The 21,218-nt window shown below is 39.8% G+C and overlaps 1 protein-coding gene across 1 annotated transcript in view; it reads left to right on the top strand.

Annotated features, from left to right (window-relative positions):
* TENM1 (teneurin transmembrane protein 1) overlaps positions 1-21,218 on the top strand; it is a 516,043-nt gene that overhangs the window by 476,393 nt on the left and 18,432 nt on the right. The window contains exons 26-28 of the mRNA XM_075007401.1: positions 7,651-7,823; positions 10,811-11,046; positions 20,865-21,161. Coding sequence (XP_074863502.1) covers positions 7,651-7,823; positions 10,811-11,046; positions 20,865-21,161 — 706 coding nt within the window. The remainder of the gene's footprint in view (positions 1-7,650; positions 7,824-10,810; positions 11,047-20,864; positions 21,162-21,218) is intronic.

Raw genomic sequence — 21,218 nt, 5'->3', positions numbered from 1 at the left:
GCGCATGCTGAATCAGAGTGACTAGTATGAGGAAGTTTTGCTAAATTAAATATTTCTTCACATTTTCATTGTTTCAAGTACAGGTGATGTAACTTAGTGTCATCACTCATGCTGTGTATTACAAAGAGTATCATCCATTTCTTCCAGTTGCTGGCATTTGGTATGCTGATGCTGCATTTCACTTGCTTTTCAAGCCTGTACACTACTGGAATATGATTGCACAGTGATGAGAAGGGGATGGGAGTGGAGACTATCTTTTATTTTCTTATCCTGTTTCGTTCTCAAAAATCATTTGGTAGAATGTACTTATTCCACTATAAAATAATAAGAAAAAGATTTAATAATACAATAATGAAATACTTCCATAAATATTTCACATAACCTTTGTAAATATGACTAATGTTTCTGTGAATGATACATTTGCAATAATTATATATATTATATGTTATAAATATTACACATATTTTCAAGGGGAGGCATTATACCACTTATAATTTGTGTTTCCAGTAAGGTATAATATTAGTGCATTATCTTGCACACTCTTATAGCCAGCGGTAATAAAAATACCAGGCAGTCCCATTGATTCTAATGACCCCTTGTAACTTCCAGTAGTGTTTACATGATGACCCTAACACTTTTCTTCCAAGCATAATTGTTACAGCTGTGAATAATCCCATAGCAGATGAAATATAAAACACACATGTACAGCCAATCAGACAATGCACAGTAATTAACACTATGTTTGATAGCACCTATTTTCTGGATGGAGTCGAGCCCTTCTACTCCGAGGTGTTCACAAGATAAATTAGCCCCTCTTAATTGTTTAACTAGAAGGTATTTTCCAGATAGCTCACCATACTTTTTACATTCCAGGCACCTTGATTTTCACTTTGAAAATTAAATGGTTTGAAAGGGTTAGATGAGTCTGAATCGCTGTTGAATCCTGTGTAAACATAGGGTTGGGATTGGGCAAATTAATATACAAACAACTTCCAAATGAAATTGCTTGGAATCATGTTTCCTTTTTTAAATCAGATTTGCATTCAGATCTAAAGGTTCGAATCATGACGCTGTCTAGCTGAAATAGGGGTGAGTTTGCTTAACATGTCTCAGATACACATTGGAATACGAGCAAAGATAATGAATAGTCAAGAACATCTACCTGTATGTCAGTTTCCTTCTCTTAGGCTATGTCTAGACTAGAGGGATTTGTCAGCATAAGTTTGTGCTGGAAGATACCTTTTGAAAAAATGTCTGTCGACAGATGGCGCCCAGACCACAGGGCAGAGCTAAAGAGCGCTCTGCTCTGTCAACAGAGAGTGTCCAGGCTGCCCAGCCACTCTATCAGCAAATCAGCCACCTGGAACCACAACAGGTGGGGTTGCACCATGTCCCTCTGGCCTTGTGTGTCTACAGAAGGCCCCTCAGAATGTCTAGACAGGTGTTTTGTTTACAGATCTATGTTGACAGTGGTGTTCTTCCTTATGGCAAGCAGGGTACAGCTGTTGACAAAAAGTGCCGTGTTCTGTCTACTTACTGTCAACAGAATGTGCTTGGCAGTCTGGACGCTCAGTAGATTTTGTTGACAAAAAGGCCATTTTGTTGACAAAACTCTTGAATCTAGACATAGCCTGAGAGAAATTATTAAGAGGGAGGAAAGCTACCTACAAAAGCTCTTGTCACCCATCTGCTATGAGCTGATTAAATGGAGGTGCGAATAGAATGCTTGCATAAAATTGCATCTCGTGTACAATTTTGGCCATTTTTTAATACAGTATATCATTAAAGCTATGAAAGGGGAGAGATTTTTCTAAGGGGCCTCAGTTAAAAATGAGGACAAAAACACATATTACAAAAGGTTCCCTTTAAAAAAATACAATGATACAGTGATTTCTGTTTGAAATCAGTCTTATCCTTAGCTATATACAATACTAGAAAATTTACGTGCCATGGTGTGGGTTCTTCAGGGGACAGGGCTGGCAGTGTGGGGGGTGCAGGAGCCTAGGGGATGGCTCAGGGCAGGAGGCTGGAGTTGTAGGGGGTGCAGGAGTCAGGATGTATAGCTGTCCTCTGCGTTGGCTTCCCTGAGTGGTTGCTGTGCTGTATAGCATTCCTGCTCTCCACCCCCTTGCTTTCCATGTTCTAGAAAACATTCCGATTCCAGGGAATTCCCATTTTCCTGCTGCAACCAAACCTTGAGCTTGCTTTATGTTAGGGTAAGAGGACACTGCATGCTAAATTTTGTGACCCTAGCTCCTACCATTGAACAAATGGACTTGCAGACAAACAGACTCACAGACATTTGCACAATCTCTCTAAAATATATTGAGAGATATAGAAACGAAAATGAGTTTTAGCTTTACATGCTCCATTGTGCATCTCATTCATTGGTGAGAACTTCTACATTTGAGTAATTCCACTGAAATCTATAGGATTACTTGCACAATTCAGTGGTTTGTGGTATGAGTTAGGGTTCTGTGACTGAGCATTAAATGGACATTAATAGGTCCTGGTCCTACCTCTGTTACCATGTTCTGAGTAGTACTTTACTCTGCAAGGAATCACATTGATTCCAAATATGGTGCAATAGATTCTTTCGCATCTGGCAGCCCTGGGACCAGGAGGTTGCCAGATATTCATTCCAATATGCCGGATATGTGGGAGGTTCCAATAAGCTCTGGGTAGGGCACCACTCTGGGCAGCTTGTGCATCATTACACCATGCACTGCTGTGAGTGGGGTGGGGCACAGCATCGGGAGCTGCTCTGGGCAGCGGGCACTGGGCCGCAGAGCGGAGGAGCCGCTGGCCACACACACACAGGAGGGAATGCCAGTTAAAACAGAGTTTACTGTACTCCATTCACAGTACCTTATACTCATGTAGAATACTAATGACAGTCTTGTCTTCAAGACTTGGGTGGTTTTTTTGTTATGTTTTTTGGAGGAATCTGAAAAAGATCTCTTTATGACCAAACTCTGGAATCCTTACTCAGACTGGTGAAGTCTGCCATATGTGAGTAGTTCCTTTAACTACAGTGAGACTACTCACTTGAATATATGTTCTTCAGGGCAGAGATTCCACAATCTGGCTCCTACCGCTAAACACACAATCATTCATAGCTATATCTACACTGATCCAGTAGCATATTTTCCCAGAGTCCCATTTTCATCAGAACAACTAAATAGGGTATTATGTATATAATTATATGTCATCATTAGAATGACAGAATCAGACCCTAAATTGTATTCTTCAGTGAGTTCCAATAAAAAAATAGGCAATCTGAATATTCCAGCTAGCCTCTCACATTTGTGCCATAAGGCAGGAAATGACATATGATAAACTAGCTTTCATGGATCGCTTTCTAATGATGAACAATAGTGATGTGAGTTAGCTGGGTTAACCAACAATAGCAGAAGCTGGTCGATTTCCATACAGCCAGAAAGAGGGGTAGAATGGAAGTAAATGTTCATAATATATATGAGTGTAGTAGAGACAAAGAGAGAACTGTATTATTTCTAGCATTTGATGACTTAATTTGGCAAAAAAGCAAGTTGTTTCCGTAGTTATGCCTGAAACATGTTTTTATCTGAAAAGAACATCTGCTGTATTTTTCTCTTTTTTTTTTTTTTTTTTTTTTTATGGGAAATCTAAACTTCTTCCCTCATTTTAGGCACAAATACGTGTAGGGCCATGTGGACATTGTTTGGCTAATTTAGTTTTTTTGTACTACAGCAACACTGTCATCACATTAAACAAAGACCAGGGCCAGATTGCTGCTGTAAAATGGAATGGTTCCATTCAAGTCAATGGAATTACACACTAGCGGAGATCTGGGCTTCTGATGTTTTATAGATATGGAGGAAAAGAATTCAAAATATTGTAAATTAACCATTCATATTTACACAAATATGCCCTTACACAAGTGACTCATGTAAGTAGACCTGTAATTTCACTTCAATGAGTCAGAAGGGACTCAGGCCTTATTATGTAGCAGTGCTTGGTGCAGAGAGGTGTTCTACATAACTTTTTCAGAGAGAGAGGGCAGTCAATCTCCTGCATTAGGCTGCTGACTAGAAGTCATAAGTATATTATTGTATACCAGGGGTCAGGAACCTTTGGCACATGGCCCATTAGGGTAATCCAATAGCCAGCCACAAGAAGTTTTGTTTACATTGATCGTCAACAGGCACAGCCCCTTGCAGCAACTAGTGGCTGTGGTTTGCCTTTCCTGACCAATGGGAGCTGCAAGAAGCACGTTCCCATAGTCCATGCTGCTTCCACCACCTCCCGTTGATCAGGAACTATGAACCATGGCTATCCCATAAACTCAGCTGTACAGAACACCACACCATCAACAGCCTCAGAAACATCTCCGACATCGTTATCCAAGAGGCTGACAAAGGAGGTGCTGTTATCATCATGAATAGGACAGACTACCAAAAGGAGGCTGCCGGGCAACTCTCCAATACCACATTCTACAAGCCACTATCCCAGGATCCCACGGAAGAGTACACAAACTATAGCATCTTCTCAAGACCTTCTCTATAAAAATGCAGGACGAAATCTACAAAGACACACCCCTACTACCCAAAATCCATAAACCTGGGAATCCCGGATGCCCCATCATGTCAGGCATTGACACTCTAACCACAGGATTGTCTGGGTATGTGGACTCTCTACTCAGACTCTACGCTCCCAGTGCTCCCACCTTTCTTCAAGATACCACTGACTTCCTTAGGAAACTACAATTCATTGGTGACCTTCCTGAAAACACCATATTGGCCACCATGGATGTAGAAGCCCTTTACACCAATATCCCACAAAAAGATGGACTTCAAGCTGTTAGGAACATTATCCCTGATGAGACTGAGGCACAAATGGTGGTGGAGCTTTGTGACTTTGTCCTCACCCACAACTATTTCAGATATGAGGTCAATTTATACCTTCAAATCAACAGCACTGCTATGGGCACCCGCATGGCCCCACAGTATACCAGCATTTTTATGGCTGACCTGGAACAAGGCTTCCTCAGCTCTCATCCCCTAGCGCCCCTCCTCCACTTGCGCTACACTGATGACATTTTCATCATCTGGACCAATGGAAAAAAGGTTCTTGAAGAGTTCCACCGTGATTTCAACAGTTTCCACCCCACCATCAACCTCAGACTGGACGAGTCCACACAAGAGATCTACTTCCTGGACACTACTGTACAAATAAATGAAGGTCACATAAATACCACCCTATACCAGAAACCCACAGACCGCTGTGCATAGCTACACACTCCCAGCTTCCATCCAGGGCACACTACACGATCCATTGTATACAACCAGGCATTAAGGTACAACTGCATTTGCTCTAATCCCTCAGACAGAGACAAACATCTACAAGACCTTTACCAAGCTTTCCTGAAACTGCAATACCCACCTAAAGAAGTGAAGAAATCAACTGACAAAGCCAGAGGTGTACTCAGAAGCCACCTGCTACAAGACAAGCCCAACAAGGAAAACAAGAGAAGACCACTGGCCATCACATACAGCCCCCAGCCAAAGCCTCCCCCGTGCATAATCACTGATCTACAACACATCCTGGACAATGATCCTTCACTCTTACAGACCTTGGGAGGCAGGCTTGTCCTTGGCTACAGACAGGCTGCCAACCTTAAACAAATTCTCACCAGCAACTATAGACCACAACACAGCAACTCTCAACCTGGAACGAATCCCTGCAACAAACCTCACTGCCAACTCTGCTCACATATTTACACCAGCGATATCATCACAGGACCTAACCTCATCAACCATACCATCAGGGGCTCTTTCACCTGCACATCTGCTAATATAGTATATGCCATCATGTGCCAGCAATGTCCCACTGCAATTTATGTTGGCCGAACTGGACAGACTCTATATAAAAGAATAAATGGACATAAATCAGACATCAGGAACGGTAACATACAAAAACCTGTAGGAGAACACTTCAGTCTGCCTGGACACTCAGTGACAGATTTAAAAGTAGCAGTCTCACAATAGAAGAACTTCAGAAATAAACTCCAAAGAGAAACTACAGAGCTGCAATTCATTTGCAAATTTGACACCCTCAGCCAAGGATTGAACAGAGATTGGAGTGGCTGGCCAATTACAAGAGCCGCTTCTTTGCTCTTGATGTTCACACCACTACATTAGCTACTGATAATGGGCCACATCCACCCTGACTGAACTGACTTGATTTCTCCTCTCTTGATGTTCGCAGCTCCACTTTAACTGTGATAATGGGCCACATCCTCCATGACTGAACAGACCTTGTCAGTTCTGGCCCTCCCCTTGACTGAGACTCCCTCTTTAAACCCTCCTCTGTAACGCCCCCACTCATGCATCTGATGAAGCAGGTCTTTGCCCACAAATGCTTATGCTCCAAAATATCATTTCGTCTATAATTGCTAGGACTTCTTGTTTTTGAAGATCCAGACTAACTTGGCTACCCCTCTGATACGTGGCTACTTCAGTTGGTCAATGTAGACAAAACTACAGATGGTCAAAGTGAACAAAATATGTCTTGGCCCTCCATCATGTTGCCCTGATGGGCCATGTGCCAAAAGGCTCCCAACCCCTGTTGTATACCATTTAAATTCCAAGTAGTACTGCTTAAATATTTGTTAACCACTTGCAGTTATGACATAGGGTTTTAATTTTGGAAAAAAAAACAAACTTAAATAGTCTCTTTCTTGGTGGTCACTTGATAATGAACAGGACGTCTTCATGAAAATCTCACAGTCACATGAGAGCCTTGAAGGAGACCGTTGGGTCTTGGGTCATCTTATTGTTTTGTATTGTCCACAAGATCAGCTCAGTTACACACATACAAACATATTTGTGGAAGTGAAAATCCATTTGGTATGTTCAGGGTCTGTGTTTTATACACTTTATGATAAAGTGGGCTGATTTGAATACACAGTGTTTCCTAAATAGAATAAGTCATTCAGAACTGATGAAGTGTAGGTTTTCTCAAATGTTTATTACCAGTTGTTGTTGCTTTTGGTCATACTGAGTAGATTTTACATGAGTAATCCCATGAGAAATCCTTATATGTCAGAACCAAGAAGGCAACTTATCCATTACAAATTAGATAGTATGCATTTACTAATAACTATAGTTCTTTTAAAGATTTCATCATCCATAATCAATATTTTAAGTTAATTAACAAAATGTTATGTTTTGAATTTTGCCATATCTAGGAACGAGAATGTATTCAAATGTTAGAAAATGTCTGTTTGTTATCTGTATGTAGAGTGACCCCTAGTGGCATCTTTCATGTATCAAAGTAAAGTAAGTTTAAATCACCACTGACTGTACATATTGCAACTTCACATGATATAATTGATTCAGACAGTGGTTTTACACTAAACTGACCTATTACCAATTATATTTTATCCAGCAGTGCTAAAAATATGTCATATCAGGAGCAAAGAATTCAAAAAGTAGAAGACTTAACACATCATTTAATAATTAATTCACATCAATAATTTATCTTTTTATTTATCATGCAGCCTTAGCAATCAGCATTAATTAAACTTGCACCATATTTGTTCTTAGGAGTGCATACAAATTTGTATTAACCCTCTCCAATGTTAACATCTGAATCCTATTTTCTCAGGTATGACCTTGAAGGACACTTGACTAATGTAACGTTTCCAACTGGTGAGGTCAGCAGTTTCCACAGTGATGTTGAAAAACTAACAAGAGTAGAACTTGAAACATCCAACAGAGAAAATGTGATCACAGCTACAAACTTCTCAGCTACCTCTACTATATATACTTTAAAACAAGGTAAGTAAGGCACATCTGTTTGTCTTGCTATAATTATTAAATTTGAACCCATAGCCACTGGCATTATTATCAGTTTACCCCCAGATAGTCATGTTATTTTGATTGTTTCCATCCAACTGCAAAACAGATTGATAATTCTACTTTATTTTACCACCAAGGTAACTACTAGAAATGGACCACTGGTGGGTGCATTTCCAACTATGAATGTATTCAGGGGTCTCTGGGTAGACTCCGTTTTTTTAAATTTCTGCTACCTCTGGACTTGATGAGTAACTCCATTTCGTATCTCAAATCCAAGTGATAAGAATTGCTTCTAAATGTACTTATTCTTGTCATTCTAAGCAATACCGTGCAAAAGATTGACTTGCTGTGTTGACATTGTAATATGGAAATGCAATCAGTGGCTGATGTGGGGGATTTATTTCTGGCAATGCCACCTTCTAGCAATAGTTCTTATAGGAGTGACAACAAAGCATGACCCATAGCAGCTGCTGAGTGAATGTAGGTAGGTCATGAATAGCAAAAATTCCGAGGAGAAATCTGTAGTTACCATGGTACTTCCTTAGGATCCCTAATCTGTTTAGATATCTTGTGAGATCCCTTCTGATAAAGGGACACTGTGTTGCTGAAATATGACCAAATGCTCATCCTCAGATTTTTTGTTTTGGTTGTGATGTTTTTTTCAGAGGAGGTGGGAGGTGATCAAGCTAGCAAGCTAAAAATAGAACTGAAGCCTCCAAGCTAGCCACATAAATACAATCCCATCCCAGGTCTGTACTCAGGCAGCTAGCTAGCCACTGCCTCTGCTCAGGCTATTGCAGCAGCACTCTATTTTTAGTGCACAAGCTCAATAAAAGTTAGTGTTTGTGTGTGTCATCAAGCTGGAAATCATACGTTCTGGCTTAAAGGTACATATACCCTGAGAGGTGCAGCGCCAAACTCACAGGCTGAGGAAGGAAGGCTTAAGGTGGCTGTGATTGGGTTCAGTCACAGAGATCTCCTTGTGACTGTCACTTGATGTCCTGAAATATCACTGAGACAATCTTCCTGGGTGCCCCTTTACCTTGTCTTGCTGAGCCAGACCCTCTGACCTCTTCCAGCACTGACACAAAGATGGGGCCATGGTCCTGTGTAGTGCAATACAGGCAATGAGTTTAGTTCAGCTTGAGAAGGCGCAGTAAAATGGACTTGCCTCAGCATCCAGGTACACAGCCCCACTGGGGTCTGAACCCCAGATAAATCACTCTTACTCTGTATAAAACTTTATACAGAGTAAGGTCATGTTGTTGGCCCTCTTTCTTATGTACAAACATATATGCACAGCTGCTCCCCACTCCAGATAAGAGTTATTTACACTGGGCTCATTAATAAAAGTAAGTGGTTTTATTACATGTAAAAAGTAGGTTTTATGTGGGTATAAGTAAGAGCAAAGTAAATTAATAAGCAAAATAAAACAAAATACACTAACTAAGCTTAGTTCAGTAAAAAAGCCGTGTTCCACATAATACCGTACCCTAACAGTAGTTCTGATTGTCTTCGCCCACAGACTGGAAAGCCTCCAGTCTGGGCCCAGTCCCTCTGAATGTTCAGTTTCAGTTGTATCCTGCAGACATCTTAGGTGTTCTCAGGGCTGGCAGCCCCACCTCTGGAGACTCCGCCCTTGACTAGATTGTCCAGGAGGTCAGAAGGCTTTGTTTGTTGGCAAGCCTTCCACCTCCCTGTGTGGCAAAATACTGGGTTGATGATGGGTGCATCAGGAGAGTGAACATATTTTCTTGTGGGAACTCTGAGCCCCTCCATAGGGACAGATTCACAGGCAAAACAAACCTGAACTTATCAACGAGCCATAAAGTTTCTGAAATACCCTTATAATGGCACTCACTTAGCATGTCTACATCAGTAACACAGGTCAATACTTCACATTTCCAACTTCAAATATAGCAGTAATACATGCACACACATAGAATACAAACATTCAACAGACTGTAACTTTTCCAGTGATACCTTGTACGGTGTGTTTTGCATAAAGCTTTTTCAGTTGTCATATTCACATACATCAGCATGTTTCCAAAAAGAATATGGAATGTCACATCATGGTGTCTTTAAACCACCTTAGCAATGTCCTAATCGTGTAATGCTCTGAGGCCTGCAGCATAATTTAAATTATACTTGAGTCCAGCCAAAGCTTATGACAGCTTCCAGCGGCTGACCTATGAACTATAGCACTGATTAGATTCCCTACAGCATTTCATGTTCTAGTCTCACCACTGAAACACCCCCTCCTCCCACCAACTGCACCGTGACATGCTTCTTACACCAGAGGGCTTGTGGGGGCGGGATCCTCATATGGCAGACTTATCACTGATTTTCACAGTGTTTATGTAACCCACACATCTAGATGTGGTTCACTCTTCCACGTGGTGGCACCTAGACAACTTCACAGAGAAACAATGAGTGTCCTCTGCAACCTAAGCTGATAGCCAGGTTTGAGTCTTCCTGTGGGCAGTTACACTTACACCAGGGAAATCCTCCTACAATCAGAAATGGGGCTTTTCAGCCTTTTTATATGGCATAAAGAGTCGGGGGAGAGGTTCTGATCCTAAGTAGCTGTCAGACTCAGTCTCAGTTCTCCATTAAGTTCATTTCAGAGTAATGTTTTACTACATTTGTAGCATATTGATATCAACAGAATATCAAATTGGCTAAAAAGCCAACCTGGTGAACTCACTTTTTTAAAAAAGCCTATGGTGTGAAGGTGGACAGCTTTTATTCTGGACATGGGATGCCTCCAATAGGAAAATAATAAGGCCTAGATTTACTGAAAATTTGTTTACTTGTCTGAAGACCTCCAAGTTACAACTATACACAGAAGTTGGTATATATACAGCTGCCTATAAACCACGGGCAGACATAACCCTTGCGCATCTAACATTTGTTGAATAAAACTGGAGAACAAAACTTTCCCCATCTTCTTGTTTTATTGACAGAAAACACGCAGAATATCTATCGGGTCAGCCCAGATGGTTCTCTGAGGGTCACCTTCGCCAGTGGAATGGAGATAACGCTGAACACAGAACCTCACATTCTAGCAGGTGTTGTCAACCCCACTTTGGGAAAGTGCAATATCTCGTTACCTGGAGAACATAATTCAAACCTCATAGAATGGAGGCAAAGAAGGGAGCAGACCAAAGGCAATATCTCAGCATTTGAGAGAAGGTTAAGGGTAAGAATTCCTCTTTTGTAAAGTGCAGCTTTCTCTTTTTTTTTTTTTTTTTTTTTTTTTTTGAAGACAGCTCAATTAAATCATGCTGAAATTAGTTTCTATAAAATGATCTTAATGAAGAGTATGTTCTGGAGTTTGGCCTCAGCCACAAATTTAAAACAAATGTTTTTTCCAAAGTTCACAGGGATTTTGATACATTATTGTTTGATTTTACTTATCAAACTTGATCTCCAAAGGTAATTGATTTTTTTTTCCTTTTCAACTCAGAACTAAATTGTGATTTTTGGCAGAAGCCCAGTGCCAGGGGCAACATGTAATTACTCTGCCCCGTAATAGATTGTGAGTCTTTGTGTTCTGACTTCCCTTCTTCTTCTGGCTGGAGGTAATTGCTGTCTGCCACCTTGTGCTGTAGCTAGTGCAGATTTCTTCCACTTATGCACTGCTTAACTGCAGTGGCCAGTACAACTGGCAGAAGGGGGGAGATTAAGGCAAGTCAAAGCTGTGTCTCTGTGGTGCTGTTTTCTCTCTCGCCTTATGGTACCCATGACATATCTTGCATCCCTCATTCCCCTATACGAGTGTACTAGCCAGGTCACAATCTGCTCCTAATAAACAATCATTTTCAACATTGCATCCTTGGGTTATATTTTCCTTCCTGAGAATTCACATATTACAATGACAGATGGTCACATTCAGCATTTAATTAACAGTAAGACCCAAAGCAACTGTTAACTTGTAAAAAAAAAAAAAAAAAAAAAAAAATCTTTAAGAAACCAGTTATTTTGACACAAGCACTTCTTGAAACACCTGTAAAATAAGTTGGATATTTAACATTCAAAGGAACAATTAGCAACAGTGGGATGTATAGGTATGTACTAAGTTAGATTATGCCAAATTAAACTATGAATATATATAGGTGTTTATTAATCAAATATTTCAAGGGTGCATCTTGATTCTCAGTCCTACATGATTTTTTCTCAGCAAAATGTGTGTTTATTAAGCTTAATCTCCATTTTTAAACATGAATAATGTACACTCACACTCACTGCTTTAAGTATTTAATTGTTATTGTTCATTATTTGTATGATTGTAGCACCTTGGATCCCTAGTCCTGGACCATTAGGTTCAGGGCTACACAAAGAGCAGACAAAAAGGCAGTGAATCTGTTAATGACTCGTTAGCCCAACTAGTGGTTGTCATGACATAGCATCCATCTGTTATGAAACCAACTGTCAGACTGAATGCCTTTCAGATCACTGGATCATAATAGCCTCACAAATAACTTGCATGTGGGATAAAGCCTCATGTTTTCTTTGCCTTTCTTCAGATTGTCCAGGTCACCTCTTCTTCATAGTTTGAATCCTCATTTTAGTTATGACTGGGAAAGAGACTGAACACTTCTCTAACGTACTGTATTGGCAAATGTACATGTTGGAGGAATGAATGGCTGGCTCTAACAGCCTTCGAGGTGCTATTCAACAATCAGTTCATTTCTGCATGAAGCTTTCAGGCTGTGCTTACATAAGTACAAAGCACATATTTGAGTGCATTGAATCATAAAAGTGATAAATGTAAAAGGTGCATCAGATCATCTAATCTGCTTCATATTGCCATATGTTAGCGTGCTTCATCCTGCCCAATATTTGTTCTATTTTCTATTGACCAATTTAATTCCATATGTTATCTCTTTTTCATCAGCACCAGTGTTTTCTTCAGTAGTATAAAAAAGGAGGAGGCTCACAAGTGGCTTTGGCCTTGAGTAGTGAGATATGCTTAAGAAGAGAAATATATGCATTGATTTAAAAATTCTGAACCAATTAAAACACCCATAGATCAAGTGCTGAGTAGAAACTGCATGAAACTACATGTGGAGCACCTTTAATCTGGCACCCTTGGGACCTGCCTGGTGCTGGATGAGAGAATTTGATGGACCACAGGAGGCCAATATTGTCTAGCAGCATTACCAAAATTTCTGCTACTTCCTCAGCTTTTAGAAGACATTTAGGAGTAAATTACAGCTAAGTAACAGCACAGAACGCTGAGAGCCAGGACTGGTGGCTGTAAACAAATTTTATGGAACCTGGGGAAACTTGGCAACACCCATGTTAAGTGCTCTTTCAGCTAACTTAAAATCATGCGGGATTATGGATGTTTCCAGACAAGAGTGTTTCAGATTAGAGAGGTTCAGGCAGATCTAGAGATAGTATTATTCTCCTCTATTCGGCATTAGTGAGGTCACAGCTGGAGTACTGTATCCAGTTCTGGGGCCCCCCTAGTATAGATGCATTAGAGGAGGTCCGGTGAAGGGAAACAAAAATTATTACAGGTTCCAGTGAAGGGAAACAAAAATTATTACAGGGCTGGAGCCTCAGAAGAGGCTGAGGGATTTAGGCTTATTTAGTTTGCAGAAGATAAGACTGAGGGACGATTTGATAGCAGCCTTCAACTTCCTGAAGTGGGGCTCTAAAAAGAATGGAGAGAGGCTGTTCTCAGTAGCGACAGATTGCAAAACAAGGAGCAGTGGTCTCAAGTTACAGAGGGGGCATAGAGGTATAGGTTGGATATTAGGGGAAAAAATCCATCAGGAGAGTGGTAAAGCACTGGAATGTGTTACCTAGAAAGGTGGTGGAATCTCCATTCCTAGAGGTTTTTAAGTCCCGTCTTGACTGGGATGATTTAGTTAGAGTTAATCCTGCTTTAGGCAGGGGGCTGGACTCAATGATCTCCTGAGGGCCCTTCCAGCCCTACGATTCTATGATTCTAACCTACAGTCCATTTGTTGTTCCATTCAGAAAGAGAATCTACAATGTACTACTCACTTGACCTACTGTCATAGAGACTCCGCCCCTCCAAAAAAATCCACATGACGATAGCATTATCTTGTTTCATTATTTTGACAAACTAAAAAGAGCCTCACTGTACTCTGTAGATGTGCACACCCAGGAGACCATCCACACTCTCTGGCTCAGAAGACCTGTAAGGAAGAGTCTGTACAAAAGATGGAAGGGAAACAGGGAGCACACTGGAAGAGTACTGGATGAGATAAAGACAGGATTTGTCAAAGAATAATATTCTGCCTATATTGTTTCTTCATGTCCACCTCCATTCCCACTCCACAGTGGGATTTACTTTTGACAAAACCCAAACGAGGCATTCCTGCTGCATTGTAGCATCAGTGCTATAAAGCAGAGACAGAGAGATGGTCAAGGCACAGTTCCTATGTGCAGATCTCTGAGTATCAGCAGAATTTGTGAGCTCAGCATGCAGGCCTGACATGCAGGAGGCCTCATTCGTCCACTCTTAGGCTAGGACTATGTTGTAGCCATAACTCAAAATAGCTTACACAATTTGCTCAATGCAAATCACGTAATTTATTTTGAGTCAACTTATTTCAAACTTTAGTGCCATACGCATAGCACCAAAGTTTGAAATAAGTGGCTATTTAGAAGTTTCCACTACTCCCCTCATGATAAGGGGTACCAGAACTGGAATACCATACTCAGAATAGGCTGCTATTTTGAGCACGGTGTTTAGCCACGGAGATGCTATTTCAGGGTACGTCTGTATCCTAAAATAGCAACTGTAGTGTAGCCAAAGTCTTAATGGAAAGACAGGAGAGAAATCTCCAGGAGGATATTCCCAGGGAAGGGAGAAATTTGAACATAGCATAGTGGAGTTGTGTAGGGATTTGACACGGAAGGCAGAAGTTTGGATTTGTTGGTGGTAGAGAAGAAAAATTCAGGGCGATGTCTGAGGAAAGGTGCAGTTAAAGTCACAGTGTCAGAGTATCAGTGTTAGGTAACTGCTCCATCTGAAAAGAAAACACAATATAACATCAACCAAATGAAAAAGCATGAGGCCAATAAACTAAATGAATGAAAGATATTTAGGGCTTATTGTTGACAAATCTTTGAAAACTATTATTTGGGTGCAGTTACAAAAAAGTTACATCAATTCAAGACCAAATATAAATCATTGTAAGTTGCGCTTTTGCCTTTGTTCATATTTGGTCTCATTTTGAAAATAAAGCTATGAAGCACTTGATAATATGAAAATAGGGACTGTACAAAGCCCTAACGTAGATAGCTTGTGCCTTGGATGGCTTGTAACGTAGGAGTAAGAGACACTGATGCCAAATTTTGACTATATGAGTAAGAGGAGGATTGGGCTGATTCTCACAGGAGATGAACAGGTCTGCGGGGGTCCTCAAAATTCAATTAAAAAAACAGGTGGCACAATCGCAAAGTTTTGAGAATGAAGCAGGGAGTACAGGTTAAGTTATTTCACTTAAAATTTAGCACGGATGTGGTTAAAGTAGCCAAGTAATGCAGTCCTTGAATGTAACCAATACAAATGAGTTTGTGTGATAAGGAAATAAATTAAAAAGCAGACAACTGGAGAGTAGGATAAAGAGAGGCCAGGCTACAAGTATCAGGCTGTTTTCCTCTCCAGGATTTCTAATGCTGTTAATTCCCTGTCTTCATTAATAGGCAGCACAAAGGCATGTGAGTTCCCAGAGGATTGTTAATTCAACCTTAGAGGTGAGGCATTCTACCCATGCTATTAGCAGGCCTTCAAGATACAAGAATTATGTTTTTAAAAAGTGGTGAGGCTGTATGGTAAGAATTCTTCTTTGAAGAAATGGAAAATAGAAGAATAACTTAGAAAGCTGCAGTAGTGGCCAAGTGGTCCCAGTACACCAATCAGATGGAGACCTCTGAAATTAAACATAACTTTACAAGTCTACAATACTCTGATCTCGTGCTTTCACCAAACATGCAAAACAGCCCATGGATACAGTACTTTCTTTACATTAATAATAAATCTACATATAATCAAGTATTTTACCATTAATTTTAAGCTAGCACGCTGCTTTTTGTAATCAACAGAACTCCTGAAAATGAATTAAAGGCTGCTCTTAAAACCAATGTGCATGGTGCATGGTAATATGCCAATTAGAATCGGATGCTGCTTGCTCTTATCTTCTGCATAACTTAGAGGGAGCTCAGAACTGGATACAATCCACTTTTTACAAGTGACTATATACAAAATTGAAAATTAGATGCCTCTGTAGGCCCACTTTTTTTGCACCTAAAAAACTTACTGTCTGAAACCCCGGGCAAAAGTTTTGAGGATATGTACTTCAAAAATATGTTTGTTATGCTAGTTAACAAGTAGTGGGTTTTTTTCCCATAATATTACCAATCCTATAAACAGTTAGTTTACGGTTGTTGGTATGAGATCCTTGGGTGCTGTAAATTGGTTTAGCTTCATTGAACCTACAAGAACATACAAATACGTAGAAACTAGTTTACACATTTTTAATAAGCAGCAGGCCTAAAAATTGAAGTGAGTGGAACCACACCAATTTGCATCAGCTGAGGCTCTGGTTCTTTGCTAGCTAGTTCCTCCTCATTTGGTATAGGAAAGTCACAATGTAAGCAAAATTTGTAAGTAAACGTTTGACTTATGCTGGATATTAGAATATCCTAATTCACTTTCCACACATTAGCTCATTATTCACTTGTGCATAGATTTCAGAAAGCATCTTTAAGCAAAACCACTGGGATTTCAACTCGTCATTTCTGTGCCAGCTTAGAAGTGAGGATTCGTAAATCAGCAGTCCCTCCTGAAAACCCCATTCTGCCTTGTACTTCAAAGAAGTGACTTACAAAATGAAAAAACAAAGAAATAAAACACTGAATTTTCTGAAATCTGCAAGATGTGCATATGCCCCATCCCTGTCAGTTCTATTTTTGATTCTTACTCCTTGGCTCAAGTCTGAATTTAGATTGGTTTGTAATCATAATGTTGATAACAAGACCATTAAATTCATAAGTGGATGGTAAAATAATATTAGTCAAGATTTGTCCTTTGCTTTCTTTTCAACATGTGTCATCACCCATCCTAGTTTCAGCAAAAGTAAATTTACTAAGAAATGTCTGTCATACAAATATACCAAAAACATAGCTGAGCTGAAAATAATGTCTTAATTGGGTTATTTTTCTTTTTTAGAATGTAAATTGTAATAGTTATAGCCATGTTACTGAAGTATGTTGGTATTTTATGGCTGTTGTAAATGAAAACTGTTAAAGTTAGATATGTATGTATATAAAAGCACAGGAAAGACAGCTGAAGAAGGAACACTTGCTCCTTTTAAGTTTCCAAACCATTTGTAGCTGAAGATAAAAAAAGAATGTTTCTTTTAATCACTCAGACTATGCAAATCACAGTTTGGTCTAGTATTATTCAACATTTATTGTAGAGCTGTGCCCACAGGTTCCATTTTGTTGGGCATTGTACAAACACAAAGTGAGACTTGTCTCTGCTGCAAGGAGTTATATCACAATTTTGTTGTTCAAAATAAATTAATGGAAGTATTGAGCACTGTTAATTTGAAGAAACAAGTCAATAAGCAATTTGTTTTATGGTTCGCTAGATTATAGTTGATAATTATACATCTCTAGTTAAAACTGACTATAATGGTAATAGTGATTGTCTGAAAAAAAATGATAGGTGAGGAAAGATAAAGATAGATGAACTATATTGTCAGAGATCTGAGTTCAAATTTTTATTTGGACTTCAGAGGATTGAGTACCTTTCTTAATATAACCTATTGTCCACAAATACTGAGACAATGCAGTATGATTATTCCATTCTCTACTCAAGAGACATGTGAAGCTAGAGTAACACACAGTGGATGCAATACATTGAAACAGATGTGTACAGAAAAATGCTGGTGTTGTGCATTGCTGTTGTTGATTTCTATGAGCGCTAATGAGGAGCAGAGTGTGCAACCTATAATCTGTCCTCCTCATCCAATATGTAATGTTGTGATAATTGTGCCTACACATTTACTATCGTGTGTTCAACAGTACAAAAAATGTGTAGATTCATAAGATGCCACAATAACTTAGAACAAATATGTTGTAGTGGAAAAGTACAAAAGGAAGGTTAAAAGGCCTGCTGATATAATGCAAGAATTTATATAAAGATAACTCTTGATAAACAAGAAGAGTATGCATCCAAAAATCAGTGAATCAGAATTGTTGTGTCAAAAAATAGAACTACTTGGTGGACAAAATGATGGGAGGATGATCTATTCCTCCCTCCGTTCCCTCTTGGGGTCCTTAAAAAGACAGAGTGGGAGGAAAAATGGCTATACATGAAAGTTTCACCATCATGGCTGTCACCCCCAGCATCTCCTGGGATCCTGGTCCTTAGTCATCCCAACCCTAAAGAGGTTCTGATAAAACTGGGCCAGAGAGGAAGTGTGATGATATCACCACCTCTGTCAATTATAGCTAAATCTTGAATACCACTTGGGATGAAAGACTCTGTCTCCTCCCTCCATGTGTCCTTTTCCTTCTCTACATTAGTTTCTTCTCTTTTCCATCTTTTGCTGGGTCTACACTTGCTGCAGAAGATTGAATGCTTACATTTGATCTTCCAGGGTGCTTTGTCGCACGTGCGCGAAACGACACATTCCAGGGTCAATGTCGACCCCGGAATGTCTTTTGAGCAGCATGTTATTAAGAAAGGTCAATGGGAGGAGCACTCCCATCGACCTTCTGCCATGAAGACAGGCACAGAAGTCGACAGCTGCAAAGTTGGTTTTTGGTATGCAATTGGCATACCAAAAATTGCGTAGCAGCCATCGACCTTGCAGGTAGGCGTAGATGCAGCCTGTCAAAAAATAGTGTGTCTGAGCTGGCCATGACTATAATTGTGCAGCACTATTGGAAGTCTGTGACTAGAAAGAGGTCTTAACTAAAAGCAATGCCCTAACCAGCCCAATTCTGGGGCAACTTGGGTAGGTTTCAAAGTGGTTGACAAGGCCATGTTTTGTGCTTTTGTTTTTCTAGCAGCAGGTGAAAGTCAACACCTGAGAGAGAAGTTTCTTTTACTATTTTAGCTGGTCTTTTTCACTCCTCTGTGTTTATTTGTCTTGTTTTGTCATCTTAGTAAATGGGATCTTACTTTAACAACAGTAATAACAACAGTGGTAGCCCATCTCAGCTAATGTCTCTTTTCCACAAAAAAGACAATTATTTCTCCCTTGAAATACCATACTGTTAGACAAGTGGGCTTTTCCTTCTGAAACCTCTGTTGAACTAAAAGGAAAAGGAACAAAGGATGTTGTTAAAATGAAAAAATTAAAAATTTATTATAAAATAAAATACTTTATATTTTAAATGCTTTAACTGTTTCCCTTCTCTTGTATTTTGTAACTTAAATAAAAGGTTCCAGGGGATTTTAGTCATGTGTTTGCAATGGTTCTTAGCAATTGGGTTATAGTAACTTTTTTTTTTAACTTTGAGGGCTGATATATTCCACCTAACAGTGCCCACTGCGACTTTATGCAGTGAGTCCTCCCCTGACTCACTGGTAGAAAAAGATTGTTGCTCCTTTAAGGGCTTTTCCGGCCGTTGGTAGCCAAAGTTCATCATTGTGGAGTGGGAATAAGTATGAACTAGCTGGCTGGATGTGGGGTGAAGGGTGCCAGGGAAGCATGTCACTGCCCCAGCCATTGACCAGAAGAATGGGAGGTGTTAATTTCCTTTGCAGTCATGGAGAAAGGGCTGACAGACTCCCCCAACCTGCTCATAGAATCTGAAAAAGTGCCAGATTCTTTCGTGATCCACTGTGGTCATGACATTAATTTCCCTTTTTCCCGACAGGGTGGGAAGAAATTAGCTGAGGTGGGCTGGGGTTTTCCCCTCCCGCCAGCTGTTTTTGGACCCTTGCTTGTGACAGGGGGATAGCTTATAATGTTGCAGCTGAGTTTGTAAAACATGTAGCACATGGCCAGTGTCGGTATACATTATGAAAGGGAAGATGGATAGGAAAAGGATGTAAAGGAAAGTAAAGGGTGCCAAACTAAGCTGGTTTGGAACTCGTGTCCAGTACTAAGGGGAACCTATTCTAGGCCTGTGTATGCGTTTGCAGGAAAGGATAGTTGGGGACAAGCAACACGATGGCTTAGATCAGGTTGGGGAACATGTGGCAACGATTAAGAAAAACCCTGATTAGCTTCATGTAATGCTGTGCCCCCCTCCCCCGATATTTTAAGTAAATAAAAGTATGGTTTATTTAAATCATATCCATCCCCTCCAGTCTTTCTTCCAGTGTGGTTGCCCTATGGGACTATTTACTTCTGGATAGAATGCATGTATGCAGTTAGAAAGAAAGGAAGAAGGTGGAAAATGGAGGAGGACTTGGAACAAAATAAGGACAGAGAGGTGAAAGGAAGGTTTAGGGTGTTAAAATAGGAAGTTTGTGTAAAGCAAATCCTAAAGTGCTGAAATATGAAACATGACAGGTGTAAGAGATTGAGCTAATGGTAGCGACTACGTTTACTTTCCAAAGCAAATGCTAATAACCACAAAAAGGTTATCCTGACTGCTGCTGTTCAATTAAGAATCAGCAGTAGCCACTCTGAACAATACAGCCCTTAACATCCTGTCTAGTAGACATTTTAAACTGAAAAGTCTGACTTTCTTTACTTTCTGGATTCACTTTCCTAAAAACCCGTAAGTAAAAATAACATTTTTAAATGTACTTTTGTAACTGTAGAATGGGGGCAAATTCAAATATCTTCCCATGTAAATCAGAGTGCCCTAATTGGAGAGTAAAAGTCACTTCTTTTTCTTTTAGGCAAATACCACACTCCAGCTATTTGGATTTTCTCATCCTTAATAATGACTGTATTTATATACTATTAAAAACATTGTATAATGATCATTTGGTTTTCGTAGAAAATCCTGCAACTGTATATTACCATCTAAAACACATTATTCTTACATATTTATCTTTAGGCCCATAACAGAAACCTGTTATCCATTGATTTTGATCACGTAACCAGAACTGGCAAGATCTATGATGACCATAGAAAATTCACTCTTCGGATTCTGTATGATCAGACGGGACGTCCAGTTCAGTGGTCACCCATCAGTAAATATAATGAAGTCAACATCACTTACTCCCATTCAGGTTTAGTGACCTACATTCAGAGAGGAACATGGACTGAAAAAATGGAGTATGATCCCAATGGAAAAATAATTTCCAGAACATGGGCAGATGGTAAAATATGGAGCTACACATACTTGGAAAAGGTAAGTCAATTGAAAAGTGAATTATTTTATTGGTGGCAGGAAATTCATATCTGTATA

Source organism: Carettochelys insculpta, chromosome 13 (assembly GCF_033958435.1).
Source record: "Carettochelys insculpta isolate YL-2023 chromosome 13, ASM3395843v1, whole genome shotgun sequence".
Taxonomy (NCBI): Eukaryota; Metazoa; Chordata; order Testudines; family Carettochelyidae; genus Carettochelys; species Carettochelys insculpta.
This window is presented reverse-complemented; position numbering and strand designations above follow the sequence as displayed.